The sequence below is a fragment of the Numenius arquata genome, chromosome 6, assembly GCF_964106895.1.
Source record: "Numenius arquata chromosome 6, bNumArq3.hap1.1, whole genome shotgun sequence".
Lineage (NCBI taxonomy): Eukaryota > Metazoa > Chordata > Aves > Charadriiformes > Scolopacidae > Numenius > Numenius arquata.
Window position 1 is genome coordinate 47250033 of NC_133581.1, and position 20586 is coordinate 47270618.

At 44.6% G+C, this 20586-nt stretch overlaps 3 protein-coding genes across 4 annotated transcripts in view; 2 read left to right on the top strand and 1 right to left on the bottom strand.

Moving 5' to 3' along the window:
- Positions 1 to 1158, top strand: part of ARG2 (arginase 2) — a 20807-nt gene extending 19649 nt beyond the window's left edge. Inside the window, exon 8 of the mRNA XM_074148630.1 lies at positions 741 to 1158. Coding sequence (XP_074004731.1) covers positions 741 to 946 — 206 coding nt within the window. The 3' untranslated portion in view covers positions 947 to 1158. The remainder of the gene's footprint in view (positions 1 to 740) is intronic.
- VTI1B (vesicle transport through interaction with t-SNAREs 1B) overlaps positions 1 to 11439 on the bottom strand; it is a 14240-nt gene extending 2801 nt beyond the window's left edge. The window contains exons 1-6 of one of the 2 annotated variants that reach the window (XR_012463280.1): positions 11238 to 11439; positions 7253 to 7311; positions 5851 to 6042; positions 4339 to 4512; positions 2501 to 2562; positions 1170 to 1440 (exon numbers count right to left, since the gene is read on the bottom strand). Coding sequence is in view for 1 of the 2 variants with exons in the window: in XM_074148631.1 (XP_074004732.1) it covers positions 1344 to 1440; positions 2501 to 2562; positions 4339 to 4512; positions 5851 to 6042; positions 7253 to 7311; positions 11238 to 11352 (699 nt within the window). In the remaining variant the exon portion in view is untranslated. Of the gene's footprint in view, positions 1 to 1064; positions 1441 to 2500; positions 2563 to 4338; positions 4513 to 5850; positions 6043 to 7252; positions 7312 to 11237 lie in introns of those variants that run through there. The other variant, XM_074148631.1, reaches the window with a different exon arrangement.
- A 375-nt stretch (positions 11440 to 11814) lies between these two features.
- LOC141466171 (retinol dehydrogenase 12-like) lies at positions 11815 to 19020 on the top strand. Its single transcript, XM_074149943.1, has 7 exons — positions 11815 to 11906; positions 12541 to 12659; positions 13434 to 13589; positions 13886 to 13990; positions 14387 to 14596; positions 15406 to 15595; positions 17505 to 19020. The coding sequence occupies exons 1-7, from the start codon at positions 11827 to 11829 to the stop codon at positions 17605 to 17607; spliced, it is 963 nt and encodes a 320-aa protein (XP_074006044.1). The 5' UTR covers positions 11815 to 11826; the 3' UTR covers positions 17608 to 19020.
- The last annotated feature ends 1566 nt before the right edge of the window (positions 19021 to 20586 follow it).

A 20586-nucleotide genomic window follows, 5' to 3' on the forward strand; every position in this document is an offset into this window, starting at 1 on the left:
CTTAACCATCAACAACTTCAACTTACCAAAAATAAATAAAATACATAATATTTTAACAACTAATGCAAAAAAATTACTTGGGCATCTTGTATAATACTGTCTCCTATTCCTAAACACATGAAGTGAGATGCAAAAATGGGCACTTGTAACAAAAAAAAAAAAAAAAGGATGCAAACAATTTTAAAGAGCTTGAAGTTCCATTCTAGGATTCAAGGCTAACAAACTAAGCTTTTACCAAGTATACTGCAGTGGACTCAATATGTGAGGACTTTCCTCCTTATGCCATGGAGTTTTTATTTAATGTGTTTAAACAATGAGTTATTTGCAGCAAAAGAAGGAAAAAACCCAACCAGATAGAGTCAACAGTCATGAATACGATGGCAAAAAATTCTAGGTGAGACTATTCTACGTCCCCTAATTTTTGGACTGGGAGAAAATAAGATTAAAAAGCATTCCTCTCATAAGTGTGTATGGAACATCAAACTCAATTTCCTGCATGCTAAAAGCATGAACGAGTGAGGTAGTGAGAATGTAAGAAAGAACCAAATGAAAAACACAAACTTGCATCTAAGAATGGCAACTCATCCCTCACTTGAGAGCCAGTTTTACTTGTCTAAGGAGCAAAGTAGGTCACAAGCTCAGTAGCAGCCTTGCTGCGATGAATGAAAGGCTGCAAAAGAAACCCTATTAGAGATTTTTGCCCTTTTTCACAGTAACAAAGCTGTAAATCACTTTCACAGGAATGCTTTCAGCTGTAGACATGGTTGAAGTCAATCCGCTGCTTGGAGCCTCTCAAGAGGAAGTGAATGCAACTGCTAGTCTTGCAGTCGACGTGATAGCAACGTGCTTTGGGCAGACAAGGGAAGGAGCACACACCGCTTTTGATGAACTCCCAACACCCAGTTCTCCAGATGAATCTGACAGTGAAGAGCAAGTGAGGATTTAAGAACCCAAAGCATTGGGTACATTGGACATTATAGAGCTCTGCTGAGGCACTTGAGTGGATAGATTGTCAGTATTTGGCAAATACTGTTAACTTCTCAATTTTTAAATAAACTAGCTTTTCCACTGAGCGGTGGCTACTTTATTACATACCACGATTTATTCATTTAGTTAAGTATATACAAATTGAGACAATAAAATATTTATTACCTTCTTATTAACCTTACCAGTAGTTCAAGTCTGTCTCTGCATTTTCCTTTTACTCCCATTCTGTCTCTAGTGTCAGTACAGTTTCAGTTGAACATGTTGTCTCATGAGACAGTTCAATCCTCTCAGTCAAAGGGAACAGACAGCCCATCCCCTTCCTCGACAGTGGAAAAGCTCATCTCAGTCATGAAGATTCATCTGCTGCGAAAGAACTTGTAGTAGACCACACCTCCCAGGATGGCTAGTTCCAGGATGATGATGATTGACAGCAACAACTTATTAGTGGCTACTCTAGAGTTAAAAAATAATTAAAAAAAAAAAATAAATCCAAGATAGCTTCCCCCCCTTGATTATGAAAGCAGATTCTAGACAATTTGATCACCATTTTACCTTCACTAAGTATAATAAGCATAGTCCCCGTTACAGCTAGACTACAAAGTGCTATTCAAATAGCTCTTAACAAGCAGAAAGGGACAAACTCTGGTAGTTTTCTACTTATGCTTTCCGGGAAATTCTCCTTAAATCTTCTACTTCAACAGTAGCAGTTCTGTTCCTCTTCCCCCACCCCTGCTCTCTCTGTGCCTACTCCTTCAGTTAAGCAAAGGGGAAAACATCGACTGAACTTCTGTGCTAAAACCCACATTGTGGTGCTTTTACTTGGCACTATGTCGTTGAAGTAAGACTTCAATATCTTACTGAAGTAAGATAAAAAATCTCAAAATAATAATGTACCTCACTATTGAAAATTATACAGTTATCATAACTTCCTTTAGGGAGTACCTACTGGAAATACTCTCCATGAACTGGTTTATAAGGTTAATTAAACCTTATAGTTAAGAAACTGCAAATACACTTAAGCAGCCAAGGCTTCAGTCATCAAAACAGTTCACGGCCAGACTCAGTTTCTCAACTGACAGTCTGACTACTCTGGGGCATTACCATGGGCTAAACAGATTTGTCCGTGTCATCAGCCATCTAACTCACTTAATGCTGCAGGGATTTACGGCCCAGCTTTTTCCAACCTGAGTAACAAGGAGTTGCATCTAAAGTTACCATCAGCAATCCGCTTGTGTCCTCATTGCTGTTTATCATGCGGATGGTTAAAGACCCTGTATTATACTAAAAGAACAGCACAAATTCAGTACTGCTCAGCCACCTGTACTCCGTGAAGTAATTACCAGAGAGGAGAAAACACAAATTATCATCTGCGCACAGGCACACATTCTATTTACACATTCCTTAAAACCTCCCTGCAGTTCCAGCTGTCGCTCTATTCCTTGTTTTTTGCCTGAAACCAGCAGGCAAGAACGCTACCTGCCGAGCGCTGCCCTATGTCAGTCACGCTACTCACCTTCTGGACATGGAACGGAGAATCTTGCGACTCTTGCTCAAGTTCTCACTTGTATTCACCAACTAAAAAGAAACAAAAGTTATCCGTCAGTTGAACGAGGCTACAGCAGCTCTGTACATGTGCACATGGAAGTAGCCGGTGTTGAAATGCTGCAATTAATCATGGGATCAATACAAGCTGGAAGCATTTCACAGGAGGAACTAAAACTGATGTATACTTTTGCTTAGATAGATACATACAAAGATATGCAATTTAGGATCACTTTATGCCCATTTAGTAAATCTACAAATATCAGAAACTTGGTATTGGCTCCTTCCATTAAATTTGATTTTATTCCAGTTGTTGACAATAGAAGAAAATGATACTGACGTGTTCTCCCCAGCGCGCATCTGGAATGGCATTTGAAATGCTGTTCACTTCCTAGCAAAAAGCACCTTGTTGCACTGACAGGTCTAAGTGACCCAGTGGAAACGAGCTCTGAATTGTTAATAGATAATCCATTTCAGCTTTGTAATGCTCAGAAACGAACTGTCAAGTATTTCTCAGTCAGCTATTAAGAAGCACGTAGTTAAGTGAGGTCACAAACAACTAAAAAAGCTGACCACGGGAGGTCTCCAGGTAAGAGTTCACTATTCCACTTCCACACCTTGCAGGGAAGTACAAGGTAAGCCAGGTCACTGACCACCACAGACACCTGCCTGCACAATTCCTTTTAGCTGCTGCCCTCAACCGCAAAACTGGCTCTGCAGGTACGTTGCTTTGCGCTGAGGTGGATCGGACCCAGCTGGGAAGAAAACTGCCAAGCCAAGTCCATTCAAAGCACACCAGGTTGCCAATCTCTCCTATGAAAGGCCAAGCAAGAAAGTCTTCTTCTAGTTGGAATGTGGGGTTAATAAAATTCAGCAATATAATTCAGCCTAAAAGGATCACAATAAAAGTCACAGCTTCATGAACAATCTGTGGACATACATACTGACATGCTTGAAGGGCTCTAATATTTTTTATTAGAGAAAAAGAACAGAAAAAAACTAAAGCTACAGACGTTAAGATCACATTTCCTTTCCCGCCCTCCAACCCAAATTTGGGAGCAGAGTAAACGAAATTCTGTCTGAAAGAAAGAAACTACTTAAAGGGAAAAGCTACAGGCTTTGTTGTTGCATTGAGTACAGAAAACTCCCAAGAAAGGGGTGTGCTTTTTGTTTTGGCCGAAGGTGCTTACTTGCCAAACTCAGCATCCCCCTGCAAGTCGCTCACCTAAAAGCTTTACACTCACAATCCCTCATACACACAGAAAATGCCATCAGTTTGTTACTCCAAAAATTGAATTCTCAGTTTTGCATATGTACATAAAAAACCCCAGATGAACTACTTTTTAAAGCTTCCACAGTAAAAGCAGAGCTTCTTTCTTGACCTAAGGACGAGGGACAGCACTTTCTCCCTCCTTAGCTAACCTAACAAACGTTAGAAGGTTAGTAATTACATTTAATGTCATTAGAAGAACTTGCTAACTGCCTCCCAAATCTAAACCTTTACTAGTAATGGGCAACTCCTTATCGTTTTTTAAAATCTGTAGTTTTTTAAGTAATGCTTTTTTTTTTTAGCAGGTTTATAGGTCTAATATCAGCAGACATTTGGCCATCGTGCTTTGGGCCCTTTTACAGTAATTGTTTCCCTTTTTTGAGCATGGCACAGAAACGTGGCAGCCTGGATTTGGCCTGTAGAAACATCAATAGCATGCCCGTGCCTAGGGAGGTCTCCGAGAGAAGTTACTGGTGTGCAGTTCCCAGTAAGCAAACACCAGGCTGCTTCGATATGATCCCCACTGTTTCTCTGCTTACTCTGCTCTTGGTGCGTTCCAGTTGCTCCCGCTGCTCCCCAAGCTCTTCAATTATATCGGTGCCAATCTGATCTGTTTCAGCAGCAATTCGATGCGAGCGCTCAATGCTCTGACTGGCTCGGTTCAGGCTGTCTGTTCCCTGGAGAAGCAGCACCCTCTGTGACTGCACATTAGTCTGAAAAATAACGTATACTTAACTATTAAGCACAAAACAGAGGTATTAGGCTTCTGACATATTAAAAAAAGTTAGGATGTGACTCCATAGGCCACCCATTTGTATTAGCTATACATGCTTTTTATGTTAACTGATGTAGCCCTGTTAATTTTGAAAGAGTTCTTCTTCACATTGTAAGATTATGGCCAAATCTGATTAAACCATGAAAAAGGACACAGAGCTGAAGAGTTAAAACAGTTACAAAAAACTGTCTTTGCAACAATTTACTTTTCCATCAAAGAACATTTAAATGAAAGTAATATCTTTGCTTTCCAGAGGCTAACTTTTCCTTCCATTCCTATCCAAAGTCTTTGTGACTTCACACTGGTTGCCAGAGAGATCATTAAGAGTTTACACAGTCAAAAGGATTAGGAACAAACAGCACCAACAGATGGACTGCTAATTAACAAAGATCCTCTTGTCATGCCAGTAGCCTCGGCCAGAGGATAAGAAACGTTTGCTGACCTTGGGGTAAAAAGGTAGCTCAGAATAAAGTATCTTCTCAGGCTTCAGAAAGTCTAATCTACCACCCTGCTCTCAGGTTTTAGAAGAACCAATCAAGAGGAATCAAATGCAAATATTTACCAAGCTACTGCAGAGTATATAGAATGAGACACTAAGGAAGGAGCCGCCCTCAATCCTTGCTTCTGAAGGCAGACAAACAAAAAGCTCACCTCCATGAACCTTCTGACAGCACTTGGAAGATAATAAGCAGATTGAGTCTCACTAGGTCAGGTATATCTAAGCCTATCTGGTAAACAAAGAATTTGGTGCATTTCTTACACAGTAGCAGTACATGCATAGCCAACAAAGTGTTAGAGGATGACTTCTCAGTATTGAAATTATTTACACTGAGGTTGCTTAAAAGAGAATTCTACCAAGGAATCTATACAGTGCATGACTGACACGCTTTGCTAGTTTTGGAGACTAACACTAGACGAGTTAACCTTTCTTCTCAGTCAGTACCATCACTTTTTTGTTTCCACAGCTGTAGGGGAATGATTAAATGAAGCATTTCAGTACAGACTGTTGTGTAAGTTCCTAACCACATGGCATTTGAGGAGTTCTGTTTTGACTACACTCCTATCTTTGTTTTAGAACAGAAAAGCTCTCCTTTGAGTTCCAGGTGTTCTTTCTCCTCCCCGAGATATTCATGTTATGTGCAGAGAGATATACGGGGAGTTATACAAGCATGGAAGCTAAGCAGATTACAGTAGAAACACTGTAAACAATACACCTGGAATATTTATGTTTAAACAATCGCAGCAATGTGAAATAAAATCTGTATCTAGTTCTCACACTCTGTTCATTTTCTGTCGAGAAGATGCCGTATTTTATATCGCCTTGACTTCCAGGGCCCAATCCCAAATCTGTGCTTCTCATCTCTCTCTGGAACATGGAGAGGTCTCTTCTGTACGCCCGGATTTTGCTCATCATTTGGTTGCGGAAAGGCAGAGGAGCGTACTTCAGTTCTTCCTCCATTTCCCGCAGCTTTAATGAAAGAAAATGTGTTTATTTTTTAAAGCACCAAATCTACTCTTATCAGATGAAGGGATTCACATGTTTTCATGTGATTGGGCGAGGGAGATTAACCCCAAACCCTACACCCCTCATCTAGTATCGAGTACACCATTCTGCCTAATGCTGTTCAGCCCACATGGATTTCCAAACACACAATGCCTCAAGGAAAAAAAAAAATAAACTAATTGCCAAGCTTAAATGCTTGGTTTTTTCTGAAACATCACTCTGTAACTTCTAAATTTGCAGTTCTCACTTTCATATAGTTTAAGCATCTATAGGAAGGGTATCGCCTTATCGTATCTATGCAACAGAGGTGTATTGCACAGGTAGGCAAAGCCACTGAATTCCCACTCTGAACATCTGGGCCTGGCAAGTGAAGTTAGGATTTGTAAACCTTGAGATTTTGGATGCATAAATTTTCACATCAACTTTTAATGACAGTTGTTAAAAATTCACAATGCTTAAAGTTGTCTGCCAGTATGAGCTCTCTCACAATGTGAGCTCTACATCTCATACATCACCTACACAGATGCCTGTCCATAAAACCCACTAAGTTAGAGGAATAAAGCATCATGTTCAGCTGTGAGTCAAAAACATCCTAACAAACAGCACATTAATATGAAAAGAAAGCTTGATCCATGTCTTGCTTAAAAAGACAAGTCACATGGTTGGGTTTTTTGTGCTGTTCCATGTCACCTGCTGTCCAAGAAGCCTATACAGCAAAGGTTTCAAACATTCAAAGTCCCTGATCTTTAACCGTCGGACTATTATAGAAAGATCAGATGGGTTAAGACCAACATGAAAAAAGATGGGGCGGGGGGAGGAAAACAGTAGATTCTCTACATGCCCTCCCTACAATCTCTAGCAATTTTAATTACACTTCTATCACTCTCCTTTGTTCAACAACGGGAAGGTGATACCCAAACCGAAGACTCAAAAAAACCCCAACCCCCCCACGTGAGAACATTTGTCTGTATCTGTATATGTACATAGATATATTCAACAGTCTTGACAAACACAGACACACCTATCAGATCAATTAATCAAACATTTAAAAAAAAGACAACATCCGCCTGCCAGAAGATGATCCAAGAAAAACTAAAATTTGGAAGCACTGTTCTTTTTAAGGTATCAGTGTTTCAGCTGGTCAGAAAGGCCAGAAGCCTAGACTTGCATTTACCGTTTCATTTGCTTCACGCTGTTTTTCATCAAATTCTCGAACTAGTTTTTTCTTCTCCTCTGTGAAAGAAAAAGTACTATGTCAGATAAAACCAACAGAACTCCAACTCAACCCATTATAAATAAGGAAGCTGTCGCAGATGGCTGATTACAGAGATGCCAGGTCAGAATTTACCTCAAAGAGGAACAGCCTGTTCTTAGGACAAGTTTTCAGAAGGGGGTGGGGGGAGAGAGCAGAAGTCACCCTTCCAAATGCTGGCCACTACCTCTGGCAGACAGGTCATTTTTCAAACCTGAAATATTTTTCTGACCTATTATCCTCCAACCTCCACTGACAGAACTGCATGTTGAAAAATATCTCACATGAAAGAATAACAAAGAGGACCTGTTGGTAAACAGCTCATAAATATTTCTTACTTTTTGCACACATTCGGGAAGATTACTGAAGGCTGAAACTGTAATTTGGATTTGAACAGAACATCAAGTCAATCTACATCTCCAAGTGAGCCCTGAAGTTCCTGGCAGATAGAGCACCCTGCGTTCACCTGGTCATAAAGTAACAAGGCAAATGGAATAAGCATTCTGGAGCAAGCATTCTGGAGCACTTGGAGACTAAAGATGCCACCATGATATAACCTCAGGTTCACAGATTAATGCCCAAATGCTTCCCTCTTCTGGAATGACAACAAAACTATACATTTTAATTGTATGAGGCAGCCATTCGCTAAGATCCTTGTATTGAGACCTTTGGAGGCCAAAGAATGGGTTTCACTGCTGTTACTCCATTTTTAAACAAAACCTTAAGACATGTATTTTGCATGTGTTAAAAACCTATCATACCTCTCTAATATCCACGATCAACTAAAGTATAATTCTGAAACTCCCCTTATCTCATTGGAGTAAAAATAAATGATTTATACGCTTTTGCAAAAGCACTGAAGAGGACCACCAGAGGAGTCTTATAGAATACGGCAAATGAAACCCAATTCTATCAGAAGCCTGATAAATATGCACTAGCCTCATTCATCTCTCTCAGAAGAGAATAATTTAGTCTTAAATAAAATTTTGGGTAGCAAAATAACGCAGACAAACATCTTGGTAAAACTTCTCTGATTTGACTAAACTTCAAGACAAAATTGAAGACAAAATTATGAAAACACTGTTGCAGTAAAAAAACCCATCTTGATAACACCTTTTTGTAAATATGGTCCTCTGCAAAAGAAGCAGTTTTTAAACCACTGAACTCTCAATGGAGAATAGGAAAAAAATCTGAAGTGATCAAAACATTTTAAAATAGCTCCCCTCATATACATGACACGCCTAAGCTGTAGGCTTTCCTTTTCAGTTCAAATTCATATGAAGCCCCAGAATTTGAACTGTAGAGAACTTAAAACAGAATTAAAACCCATCACTAACAAGAAGCTACGCTCTCAAGTAGCGCACAGAATTATTAGACAATGCTACATTATGACTGTCAATATATTACACGCTAGCTGGTATCAGGAAATGCAGTTTCACATCCCAGTTAATTCAGGAGGAAACGCTGACTTAAGGAGGTTCCTGAATACATTCTCCGCAACTTCTTCCATGATTTGCCACCATGTACATTTGTGCTGATGCAATTATTTGTGTAGCTGGGTTGCAAGTGAGGTAATGGACAAGAATACAGGAAAACAGCCCCCAGAAGTCAGTATTTTCTTTCATACAGGCCATTTCGCTAATCTGATTTACATAGTGCCCTCTTAAAACAACTGCTCTCTCAATCTAATTGAAACCTGGTGCGGTACCAAAAAGAGCAGTGTTTTACCTTCTTTGTGTCCCCCAAGCGGATTAAGATGACACTGCACTTACAACCGAGCCGCCAAAGAAATGCAAGCTAGTTTCCGAAAGTCAAGCAGCAATGGCTTGAGACTTTTTTTGTCTATATGTCAACAAGAAATCAGGCAATGTGGCTTGAAAGCGTTATAGTGGATCTGGCCCAACAGAAATGCCAGAATACACTGAGCGGTTTAATTGATACCACTCCAGATGAAAGTGCAACTTGAGGTACACTGAGAGAACTTTTTAAATTCATTAAAGGAAAAACTACCTAAGCCACAGTAACATTACCCACATACTCATCAACATTGAACTGATTTAGTTCCAATCAATCAGAGTCAGATTCAGTTGAAAAGTACAGCTAACTGTACTTCTAAGTACAAGCAGCAGGCAAAGCACATTAGGAGTGTGGAACACCCTCAACAGATAGACAAATTCCTCGCTTATCTTGAACTCCCTTAGAAATACCTTCCAAAAATATGACCAGCATTTTTCCAGCATGAAATTTAAAGAATAGAACAGTCACACTAAAATTTCAAAGCATGTCTGAAAAATCAGTCACATTCTTTTCCTTACAGCCAGGTAGTAAGAGACAGATCTTGCATTTCAAGGTGGGAAAGACAACCACCCTTCCCAAAAACCATCTTCACAAAATTTTATGCAAACCACACCCAGATTCAAAGGCTGTTCTCTAAGAAAGGGTAGTTCTTCCTTTATGCTTTTGATTCTCATTGACTGCTAGTGAAATTAAGTCAGCTTTGAAAGCTGTCATTTGCAGGTTTGAACGCCTTTCTAGTACCAAACTTTCCGGAAACTCTAATAATAGGGACTGTGAGCCTGAATTTAACTCATTATTAAATGGAAAGCCAGGTAAGAAATGCAACGTTAAGCTTTTCATAGCCTGGGTTACCTGGCACAGGCTGATATATTCTGAACAAACCATTTCTTCTTTGTGATTTTATACCTAAACACATAAAATTGGTCAGTTCTGGGAGAATGGCAAGACTGGGCTATAGCAGAACGTGGCTTACAACCCCTACTCATTTTTGTGGTACAAAACCCAAGCTGAGCTACAGCAGTTCATGGTAACTCTGCATCATGTTTCTCATACGAAGGAAATATTTAATCAAAGAGATCTGGTGACATTGCTAAAATCTTCCTTGTCAGATCACTTCCCTTTCTGGTTCTCAGAACACTCTCAAGTATTCTCCTCACAGAGAAGTGTCCTGTCAGTGGTTTACCCACTGGTATGAGCACCGTTCCCTACTAAAGAATTCCTTGTAAAAATCAGATTTTGCTTCTAATATAACTTTGTGTAACTTGATACTTTTTTCTAGTCTGTGGGTAGGTAGTGCGCAAATCAGACTTTTAAAAGAGTCATTTAAAATGCAAGTCTTCTCCAGTAAGCCTATAAATGGTTGTGGACAGGTAAGGTGACAAAAGCCGCTTTTAATTCTGCCAATGAAATTTTCAACAAGACTCCAACAATGATCAAAAAAAGGAAAAAAAAACCAAACCACCCTAAAGCACTGCAGTTTAGGCAGTTCACCTAGAAATAGTATGAAATAACATCCAAACGACAACTCCTCCTCAGAGACAAGACCGAAACCGAAAGCCCAGCACAGCAGCGCTTGGCGATTTCGATTTGCCAGGCGAGGGGAGATGCTCCAGAGGAGTAAAGCCACACACCAGCCTCGCTACTTATGCGTTCGGGGCTTCGCGTGACCGGGCCTTACGCTCAAGAGCAAAGCCACCAGAATATTGCAGTAACTGTAAAACAAGACACGGTGAAGACAGACCCAGCGAAGCCACCCTCCTCCTCCCAGCAGCGCACGGAATTCCAGCAATTGCATTGGCAAACTCCTTCCCCCCGCACAGCCTTCCTTAAAGGCACTTTGCCCTCACGCCCGTGAACACGGGTTTATCCATGGAGAAACATCCCCAGCTCGCGGCCTCAGCCCCTCGGCAGGCCCCGAACCCACCCGAGCGGCCTCCCGCGAGGGAGCCCCAGCCGGAGGACCCAGCTGCCCCGGGGCAGGGAGGTGGTAAAGACCCCGATCCCCCGCTCCCGGCCCGGCCCGGCCCGCCGCCCCCGCACCGTCCCACCATCGCTACGCGCGCCCCGCTCCAAGCAACAAGGGCCGGCCGCCGCCCGCCCCCCTCCTCACCGGCCGCGCTGCCCCGCAGCCGCTCGGGGACGCCCCGCAGGTCTCCGTGCAGTCCCCGGAAGATCTCGTGCAGCCGTTCCAGGTGCTCCGAGGAGCCGGAGCCGCGACCCGCCATGGCGGACAGCCGCCCCCTGCCGCACTCGGCGACGGCCGCCGCCTCCCTCGCCAGGCACTTCCGCCATCAGCGGCGACAGGGGCCTCCCCCCGCGCGGCCGGGCGCCCGAAACGCCGCCCGACCGCAAAACCGCCCGGCGGCGGCGCCCGCGCCGACAAGCCCGCCGCGTCCGGCTCCCCGCAGGACCGAATCGCCACACGCGTTGCGACGGGGACTGTCGACGAGGCCACCCGCTGGTCGTCGGCGCCGAGGCTCGTCAGGCGCTGGAGCGGGCAGCCGCGAGAAGGTGTGTGGGGCCTCACGGCGAGCCGCGGGGGCGGGGCCGAGGCGGGCCCTGGGTGGAAGGGGCGGGACCTACGCGGGGCGAGGCGGGTGGGCAGGGCCTGAGGGGAAAGGGGCGGGGTCAGAGGGCGGGGCGGGGCCCCGGACGGCCGCCGCCGAGCGCCCTCAGAGCGCCTGGAGCGAGCAGCGGCGATGTTCAACTGCTGGGGAGCCGCGCTCGGGGCCGCCGTCTCCGTCCCCGTCATCCTTTTCGTGGCAGCGCCCTACATCAGGTGCGTCTCACCGAGCGCCTCCGCCCTGCGGCGGCCAGGCCTGCCCCTGCGCGTCTGAGGGGAGCACGGGTGAAAGGGGTCCCTGTTCTCTCGCCCGCGCTGGGGTAGGGCGCCATTCACACCTCCCCAGCTTCAGCGCCTCGGTAACATTAAGGTGCCCGCGGCGGGCGCAGGGGCGCTCCCGGGGCTCGGCTCAGCCCCGGCACCGGCGGGGTCTGTCCCGGGCCGCGGAGCCGGTGGGGCGCGGGGAGCGGCGGGGGCGGGGCTCGCCTTCTCCTCACGGCGCCGCGGCGGAGCCCATTGGCCGAGTTGACGGCGGCAGCCAATGGGAGCCGTGGCCCCACTTGACGCAAGGGCGGAGCGGCGGGGCCGGGGCCGCCCCTTAGCGGGCCGGCGGGACCGGGACCGGGACCGGGACCCGCTGGTGTTTATCAAGCGGGGGGGTTTGGAGGGCGAGTGAGAACCTGATCCGGCGGCCCGGTCACGACATGGTCGTGATCAACCGCTTTCAGGTAACGGTGCCTGTGACACTCTCGGGGTGAACCCGGGGTGTTCGGGTGCCCAGCCCTGAACCTGGGTTCCCGAAGGAGGGAAGCCGCCCCGGGTCTTCGTCCTCCTCACCTCTCTCTTGCAGGAGGTATGTCGCTGGTGGACAGTGCAAGTCAACAGTCAGGCTGGAGGGGAAGGTGGCCGTAATCACAGGAGCCAACACAGGCATCGGGAAGGAGACGGCCAGGGACCTCGCCCGAAGAGGCAAGTCACCAGCCATCATCAGCGGGCATCCGCGGCTGATGTGCATCAGTGGTCCCTTTTTGGGACCTAGGGGAGGAGTATGTTATGCTTACGTTGGAGTGAATTGGATTCCACAGTTATTTCAGATGAGCCCAGGTGTAACCACTGAGGTGCAAGTCCTCAGTTCCTCAGCTGGTTTCCTCGTTTGAACTCCACAAAGGTGCCTTGTGACATGAAAATGCGCTGCAGCTGTCCTGAGAGGACGGGAGAAGCTCCTGGTAGCGCTGGGTTCTTCATCTACGAAGCTGGGAAACGCCATAGGTCCACTGCTGTGTGCTTTAGTTATTCACGCTTCAAGCTAATTTGGTTTAAATGCGTTTTGGGTAACTGGTAAGGAGATTAAACTACCTGTTCGCAATCCGTTTAGAAATAACCATGGCTGAGATCCAAGTATCTTCTTGTGGTCCTGGTTGGAGGTTTCCATTACGGGGCATATGTAAGCCTATCATACCAGCGTGGAGGTACACACTTCTGGCCTGGGAGAACCTGGACAGAGGCACTTGAGTTGTGCATTGTCCTGGTCTGAAAACAGCTTTGGGTTGGGTCAGAGCTAACAACGTAGTAGGAAAGGCTTTGTCCCTCCCAGCTGCTCCCCGGACTTGATGCTGGTTCCCTAAAGAAACAGCATGTTGTTTGCAAGTACTGTGCATGTGGAGCCTACTTGTTGTACCCTTGATCATCCAGAGTGCTCCCAGTGATCTCAGCTTCTGTTCCTGCTTTTGTCCCCCCTTGCAGGTGCGAGGGTGATTGTCGCTTGCAGAGACACAGAGAAGGCAGAAGCTGCGGCCAGTGAAATCCGAGCTGAGACGGGAAACCAGCAAGTCATTGTGAAAAAACTGGACTTGGCTGATACGAAGTCCATCCGGGAGTTTGCTGAGAAATTTCTAGCAGGTACAGTCTCTAGATCCTTCTTTTCAGTGAGAATATTTTACCAAGGACAGCTGGCTGCTCTTCTAGCAAGTACCAGATCCCTGCCCTGCATATCTCTGTACCACACTGGGTACTGTGGTTCAAAGCAGGGCCTTGTCAGAGGCCAGGAGCTAGTTTGTGGGAGGAGACTTACTTTATTGAGGTGATGTGGCTGCAACTCAAGACAGGCATGGGGTTTTTTTGGCTGGCTTGTGCTACCTTCTTGTCTGTCTTCGGTCTCTGTTTCCCTGTTTAAAGATGTCTGTTGCTTTTTGCAGAGGAGAAGGAACTCCATATTCTCATTAATAATGCTGGGGTAATGTTATGCCCGTACTCCAAGACTGCTGATGGCTTTGAGATGCACCTGGGAGTCAATCATCTTGGTAAGGCCAGGGAAGTCATGTTTGCTTTCAATATTTGTGGCAAAATGCCAGAGGAAAATCCTGCTTTCAGACTTTCTCTTCCTCATCCTTCCTTCATGTGGAGTTAGAGTTCTGGAGATGTGATGCAATGTATTTGCTTATCATAGACCCAATTTAAGTATCCGTACATGTTACTTGGGACACTTGAAATGCATGATGGCTGCAGCTTTTTGGAGCTGAGGAGCAGAGCTTAATGGCCCAAAAAAGTTTAGCTGTTCATTCAAGGGGGTATTCTTTTCCCTGGACTTGAAACTTAGGCAGTAGTAAGATATAACATGTAAGTAGTATGTTGAAAGTACTTTAAAATTCCAGTAGGGGAATGCTTCAGAGAAGGATGACATTTCCTCTCACCCCTAGGGCATTTTCTCTTGACCTTCCTATTGCTGGAGTGCCTGAAGCAGTCTGCCCCCGCCCGCATAGTGAATGTGTCCTCACTGGCTCATCACGGAGGCCGAATCCGCTTCCATGACCTCCATGGTGAGAAGAGCTACAACCGTGGCCTCGCCTACTGTCACAGCAAATTGGCGAATGTGCTCTTCACTCGGGAGCTGGCAAGGCGGCTGCAAGGCAAGTCCCAGAGGAGAGCAGAGTGGTTTTCCGCTTGGCTTTTGAGCACCATGGATGGGATGAGGAGGGTGGATCAAAGAAAAGTCTGGAAATTGGCTACATAGAAATGAAATAGTTTGAGGCAAGGGTCACTGACAGCAATTTGATGCAGGAAGAAAATATTTCCTGACTGTGGAGCCAGGAGACTTAAAGCACTAATTGTCTTTACAGCAACAGGGCAGAGGAGTTTAGTAGCCTGGCACATTTTAATGGATTTCATTTTTCTTTGGTGCTTGTGAACAAACTAGCTGTATCCACACAGACGACTATGGTACGTGGTGGGAAGCTGAAAAAACAGAAGGAGTTAAACTACAATTGCGGTCTGCAATGGAAAAGCTGAGGGATACTCAGCTGCCTTGAGTGTCTATTGTCTGTAAAACAGAAGGACTAGACAGTACCTCTTAAGTCCTAACATCTGTCATAGCCGTGTCATTCAGTCTAACTTAAGTAGTCATGTCTTCTCTAGGAAATAAGTGTTACAGTAAATCAAAAGAACCTGGGGTTCTCAAAAGCCTGATGGAAACTGCTGCTGTTTTAGCACCCAGTTCCTCTAGCACATTGTTTTGCAGAAGGCAGACTGCAGCGTTTGGAAGGGACTGGGGGATGCTCCAGCAAGTGGTAACTACTGAGAGTTTCACTTACTCTCCCCGTATCCATGCCTAGACTTCTCCTTCTCTATCTGCAGGTAGAATTGAGGAGTGTATTACCCTTTCTTTTAAAGACTGATTGATGCATGCAGAGTTGTCCTGGACTACGTTCTTTTGTCATAGGCACTAAAGTCACAGCAAATGCTCTCCATCCTGGTTCTGTCCATTCTGAGCTGGTCCGGCACTCATTTGTAATGACGTGGCTGTGGAAGATATTCTCATTTTTCTTGAAGACACCTCAGGAAGGAGCTCAGACCAGTGTCTACTGTGCAGTAGCAGAAGAACTAGACTCTGTGACAGGACAGTATTTCAGGTGGGTGCAAGTGGACGGAGTATCACTTGTGGAAGGAAGGCAGCCTTGTTGGCTGGGGAAAATGAGACTTACTGTCATTCTTCATTAAGAAGGGACTGGGTAAGAGGCTGGCTGATAGATTGAGGCTGACAAGAGCATCACCCCTTCCAGGTCTGTTGCAGCGGATATTGTGTTAGAAGAAATCCCTGATCTGTGCAACATTTCACACAATAGCAAGTCATTTAGTGCTAGGAACATCGCTGTACTCAAAGAGCAGGAACGGTTGTCACATGCTCAGAGCTCTAATCCTGATCTGCCTGGGACTTGGGCAAATCACTTTTCAGCAGAGCCGTTTAGTTAATGAGGTCACTTGAGTCAATCCTTGGAAGACCAACTTGGTTTTCTCTGTAGTTTTACCCCACCGGAGCAGAAGGCGCCTGTGCTCCCAGGAAGCTGGGAGGGCTGATGGTGCTGCAGAGCGAGGAGGGGAGATTTTCAGGACTGGCATGTGACAAAATGGCTTGATTCTCCAGTGTGACAGACCCACCAGCTGGGAGGGACTCACTGTCCTAGAAACTGTCTTGTAGCTCCTGCTACAAACCCTGTCATTTCTTGATGACTTTGACTTACTGCAGGACCCTGCCTAGTCATGCTTTTTCCCCTCACCAAAATGACAGCCCAGAGTAGTTCCAAGTCATCATCATCCTAGATTTGAAGCCTGCCATTTGAACAGCTTTGTTCAGATGTATCTGTCAGCTTTCCACTGGGTGTAGAGCAGTATAACGATGCTGGTTTGGGGAAACAAACATGAAAAGGTCTCTCTCTTGTGTTTTGTTTTTTTTTTTTTTAATTCAACTCAGCTTTGCAGAGCTTTCCTGTTGTGATATGTGACCGGATTAGTCTCTGTAATGACTTTGTCACATCTTCACTTGGGAGTTTGTACCATCTTAATCAGACTTGAATATATAAATAGATGTCTTAATCTTCCCTGGATGACTGTCTGCCCCAGGATATAAATGGAGCATTTACGGGCAGAAAACTTTGGTGGATTTTAAACTCATAAAAGAAAGGAGTTTTGGACTTGGTGAGAAATTAATAGCTTCAACAGTAATTCAGAGTTTACATTGGACTAGCCTAAAATCCAGGCAACAGACCATAAACCACAAGTATTAGACATTAAGAAAAGAATGTGCATGCCACAGCAAGGCAGGTGGAGTCCACCAGAGCCATTTGAGGAACTTGGAGCTCTAAAAACATTAGGCTGGACAGAAAGCTTACAAGATGAAATTTCCTCTATTCTCCTAACCTCCTGTGTTACTGAGCATCTAGCGTTATAGCTGAGGACACACGATCCCTATTGCAGACAGAGCACTGGCTGATTGCAGGAGCTGAGAAGAAAGGAGCCACAGTTCAGAGGATAATGGAAAAGGGGCTAACCAGACATGCTTATTACAGTGTTATTATTCTGGGGCACTTTTGCTTTTCATGCAGTGGCAATAGAGTAGGATGAATAGTTTATAATGAAGGGCTGTTTGAGTGGCTTTTTTGTAGTGTTTGCTAGAAAAGGTGCTCCTGAAGAAGCTTGGTTAGCATTTATAGACCTTTTTAGTGGTATTAAGACAATGTACACTGAAGAGTATACAGAAGAGCATATATAGCTTTAAGAGTTGAGACAACAAATAGCGCTAGACTTGCCAGCTCTTGGTACCATGGGGGCCACTCTTCCCTAGCCAGTTGGAAAGAAGCTTTTTCAACGTGTCTTAGCACCAACCCTTGCTCAGTTGCTGGATTGCCTCCCGCTCTCTTTCAATTGGTCTTGAAGTTAAGCTGATAGAAAGCAACTCCCTTACCTGAACAGACATTTCAGTGTGCTAATGCAGGCAGAGATCTTTGACTTAAAAAAATAAATACAAAAATGTTCCCCTTACAGTGATTGCCAGCCAGCATATGTATCTCCACGGGGTCGGGATGACGAGACAGCAAAGAAGCTCTGGAGTGTGAGCTGCGAGCTTCTTGGCATCCAGTGGGACTGAGCGGCGCAGACCTCAAGCATGTACCTTGGCTGAGCCCAGCGATGCTTCTCCTGGGAAAAGCACAGCTGAGAGACCTCAACACTAGAGCACTGATGCTTCAGCTGCCCTCATGATGGCTCTGTGAACACAATCTAATATGAATTTCTGGAATATTGCATCTAAAGATTGAGATTAGTGAGCAACCAGTGCCCCTTCCTAGCTGGAGAATTAGAGCACCAATGCAGGGAGTAACCTTCACTTGGTATCCCACAGAACAGCCAGAGACTATTGTTCTCTGGCTTTAGAATAGAAATGGAGGTTGCGGTCTTAGGTTTAGATTATGAAGTAACAAAGAATTACCTTTATTTAATTAATTTTTTTCCTAACAGTAATAGTAACAAGGTAGGACTCTAAACTTATGATTTGCGAGGTTATTTTCAGTTCCTACTATTTGACCTGGCAGAGTGAACGTACTTTAGGAATTTAGATTGTTCTGGCAATTACATGCAATACAAATGCTCTCAAGCACACAGAAACAGGTGCTGGCCTTTTTGTACCATTAGGTAACATTTTTAAGTGGAATCAGTTATTTTTCACTATATTCTCTGTAAGAAGCTGGACCCTGGCCACTAAAGTATCTTGGCCCCAAATGCTCATTGACTGCAGTAAGTTACCTGAGGGCTGGCATTTGAGAACCCAGGTCTCACGGCAGGTGCCTGGGAGGTTAAAAAGCTGCAGGAATGCTGCAATTGTGCATATGCAAGTTATCTTACTAAGAAAAATCAACATTTCTCCTGTGAAGCACTGAGCAAAGGTGGTGTAAAAGTTGTCACAATAAACCCCCCAGCTCCAGAACCTAGAAAAGAGAGCAGAATGAGTAAAGAACATCTCAGCTATGTTAAAAAAAAAACCAAACATGAAACGACTTTAGCTTTAAATGACAGCAAACTACCTAGAGCTAAATAGCTGAAGCAGAGGTCATGACCATAGTATCCAGATAGTCCCGTTAGCTACAGGACAGGAAAGTAAGACTTGCACAGAAATCCTTACATTTGTCTGACAGCAGTTTCTGGCCTTGCAGCACCGTACAGCCCATGCTGCTGAAAGGCAGCTGGGTCCATCCACGTAGCCATGGGACTGCTCTGCTCCCTTGGAACTCCTGTGCTACTCGATGCAAATTGCTAGAGTGTGATTGATAACCAGAGATGATTTCTGAAAGAATTAAGCAGTTAGTTAGAAAACAAGTACCATGGCAATGAAAGTCCAGAAGTTTTTGGACCTGCATATGAGCTTGCCACTGTGATCAACTACCAGTTTTGAGAAACAAATGTTGATTTTACGATTAATTCTTTCTGTCTGGATGCTATCTATGCAGATCAGTCCTGTGCTACCTCTGAGCAATACTAAATAAAGCCATTTTCTTTTTACAACAGGAGACCCTATCTTCCTTCAGAAATGCTGAACCAGTTTACTTGGTGTTGCTGTTATCTGCACCTGCCTTACAACTGTGGAGAACTCAGTTTGGGTAACATTTTAATGTCCCTTTGGGTTTCTCCCTGTCGCTCTACCTTTTTTCCTCCATCTTTATACTTCATCTGGAGTATGAAGCTAAATCCACAACTACACTGTAGCAGTAGAAAGCTACCCAGCAGGTCAGGCTTGGCCTGCTTTCTCTGTGTGCGACACTCTGCTTGAGAGTGGCTTTCAGGAGCAATAGAAACTATTCTTTAAAAAAGCAGAAAGTGTCTCTAGGCTGAAATATTTTGCCCTCGTTGATCAACGATCTTCTCAAAGAGGTCTGATTGTATATTTAATATAAGACATATAACAACATGTTGCCATAGACACACAGCTACTCTTTTTGACCTTGGGCAAGTGATTTATACCTCCTAGGTTGATCTGTAAAATGAGGGAACTAAAGCTCATTTAGCTGTCTCAAAGGGAGGCTTGTAAGGGAGAGTTAGATTAACTTGCAAAGCTCTCTAAAGAGGATTACTGGTCTGAGAGTACATGTATGAGGCTGAGCTAGCTACCTAGCTACTGGGAGGACTTCTAAAGATGTGATATTTCAATTGGTCTAAATATTGAGGACACTGTAGCAGAGAGAGATTTTTGCATGACAGAACACTCCCCCCTCCCGCCCTGCCCTTCTCATTAAGCACAGACAAAAGCCAAATACAGATCTAGAAAGAGATCCCCAGCTATGCTGAGGTAAGAAACAAACAGAAGGTATGTTACCAGTCATAATACTTTATTCTCTTTTTCATTGTAAACAAACCTTGGTCATTAATCAAGAAGTTCTTTTTAACTGGCAGTACTCAATCCCTTTTTGATGATCAAAAATTCAAAGCCCCTTGATAATTGCACTATTTGTGACACAAGGCAGTTAGTCAGGATCAAAATTCCAGTTCTGCTGGTAAGAGAAAGATCCCTACGATTCCAGGTTAGGAACATCAAATTACAACAAACACTATATAAAGTGCATCAGGTACAGTGCAAAGAGGTCAGGAAAAAAGGCAGGTACAGAAGTGACTGGTCTGCCCGCAAACTCCGCTCTCTGTGCTCCACACAGCTGAACTCACTCTAGCAGAAAAGTAGGTATTACAGCAATGCAGATCTGGATACCCACAAACAGTAAAACCTCCTCCCCATAATTAGAGATTTAGAAATGATTGAAGACATGGATAGTGTCACATTTTAGGATTAGCCTAACGGCTATAATGTGAAGGAAAGCTTGGTCAGTCTGGCAAAGAAAACAAAAGCAGCTTTCATTAGTACTGCTTACTAATGAGATAATGCAAATCTGTGGTCAGGAGATTCTGAAAGCTAAATGTGGTCATTTCTGACCGCTCAGCTCAGAGACATTTCTAGCCCTGCTCTTGTGAGTGGGGCACCTCCAGGAGAGGCATTTGTGTCAGTGGAGCACTGCTCATGAAACACTAAAAGAGATGGACCAGGTCCTTCCCAATGCCATGGAAGTCTGTTCTGTCACTAGAGTGA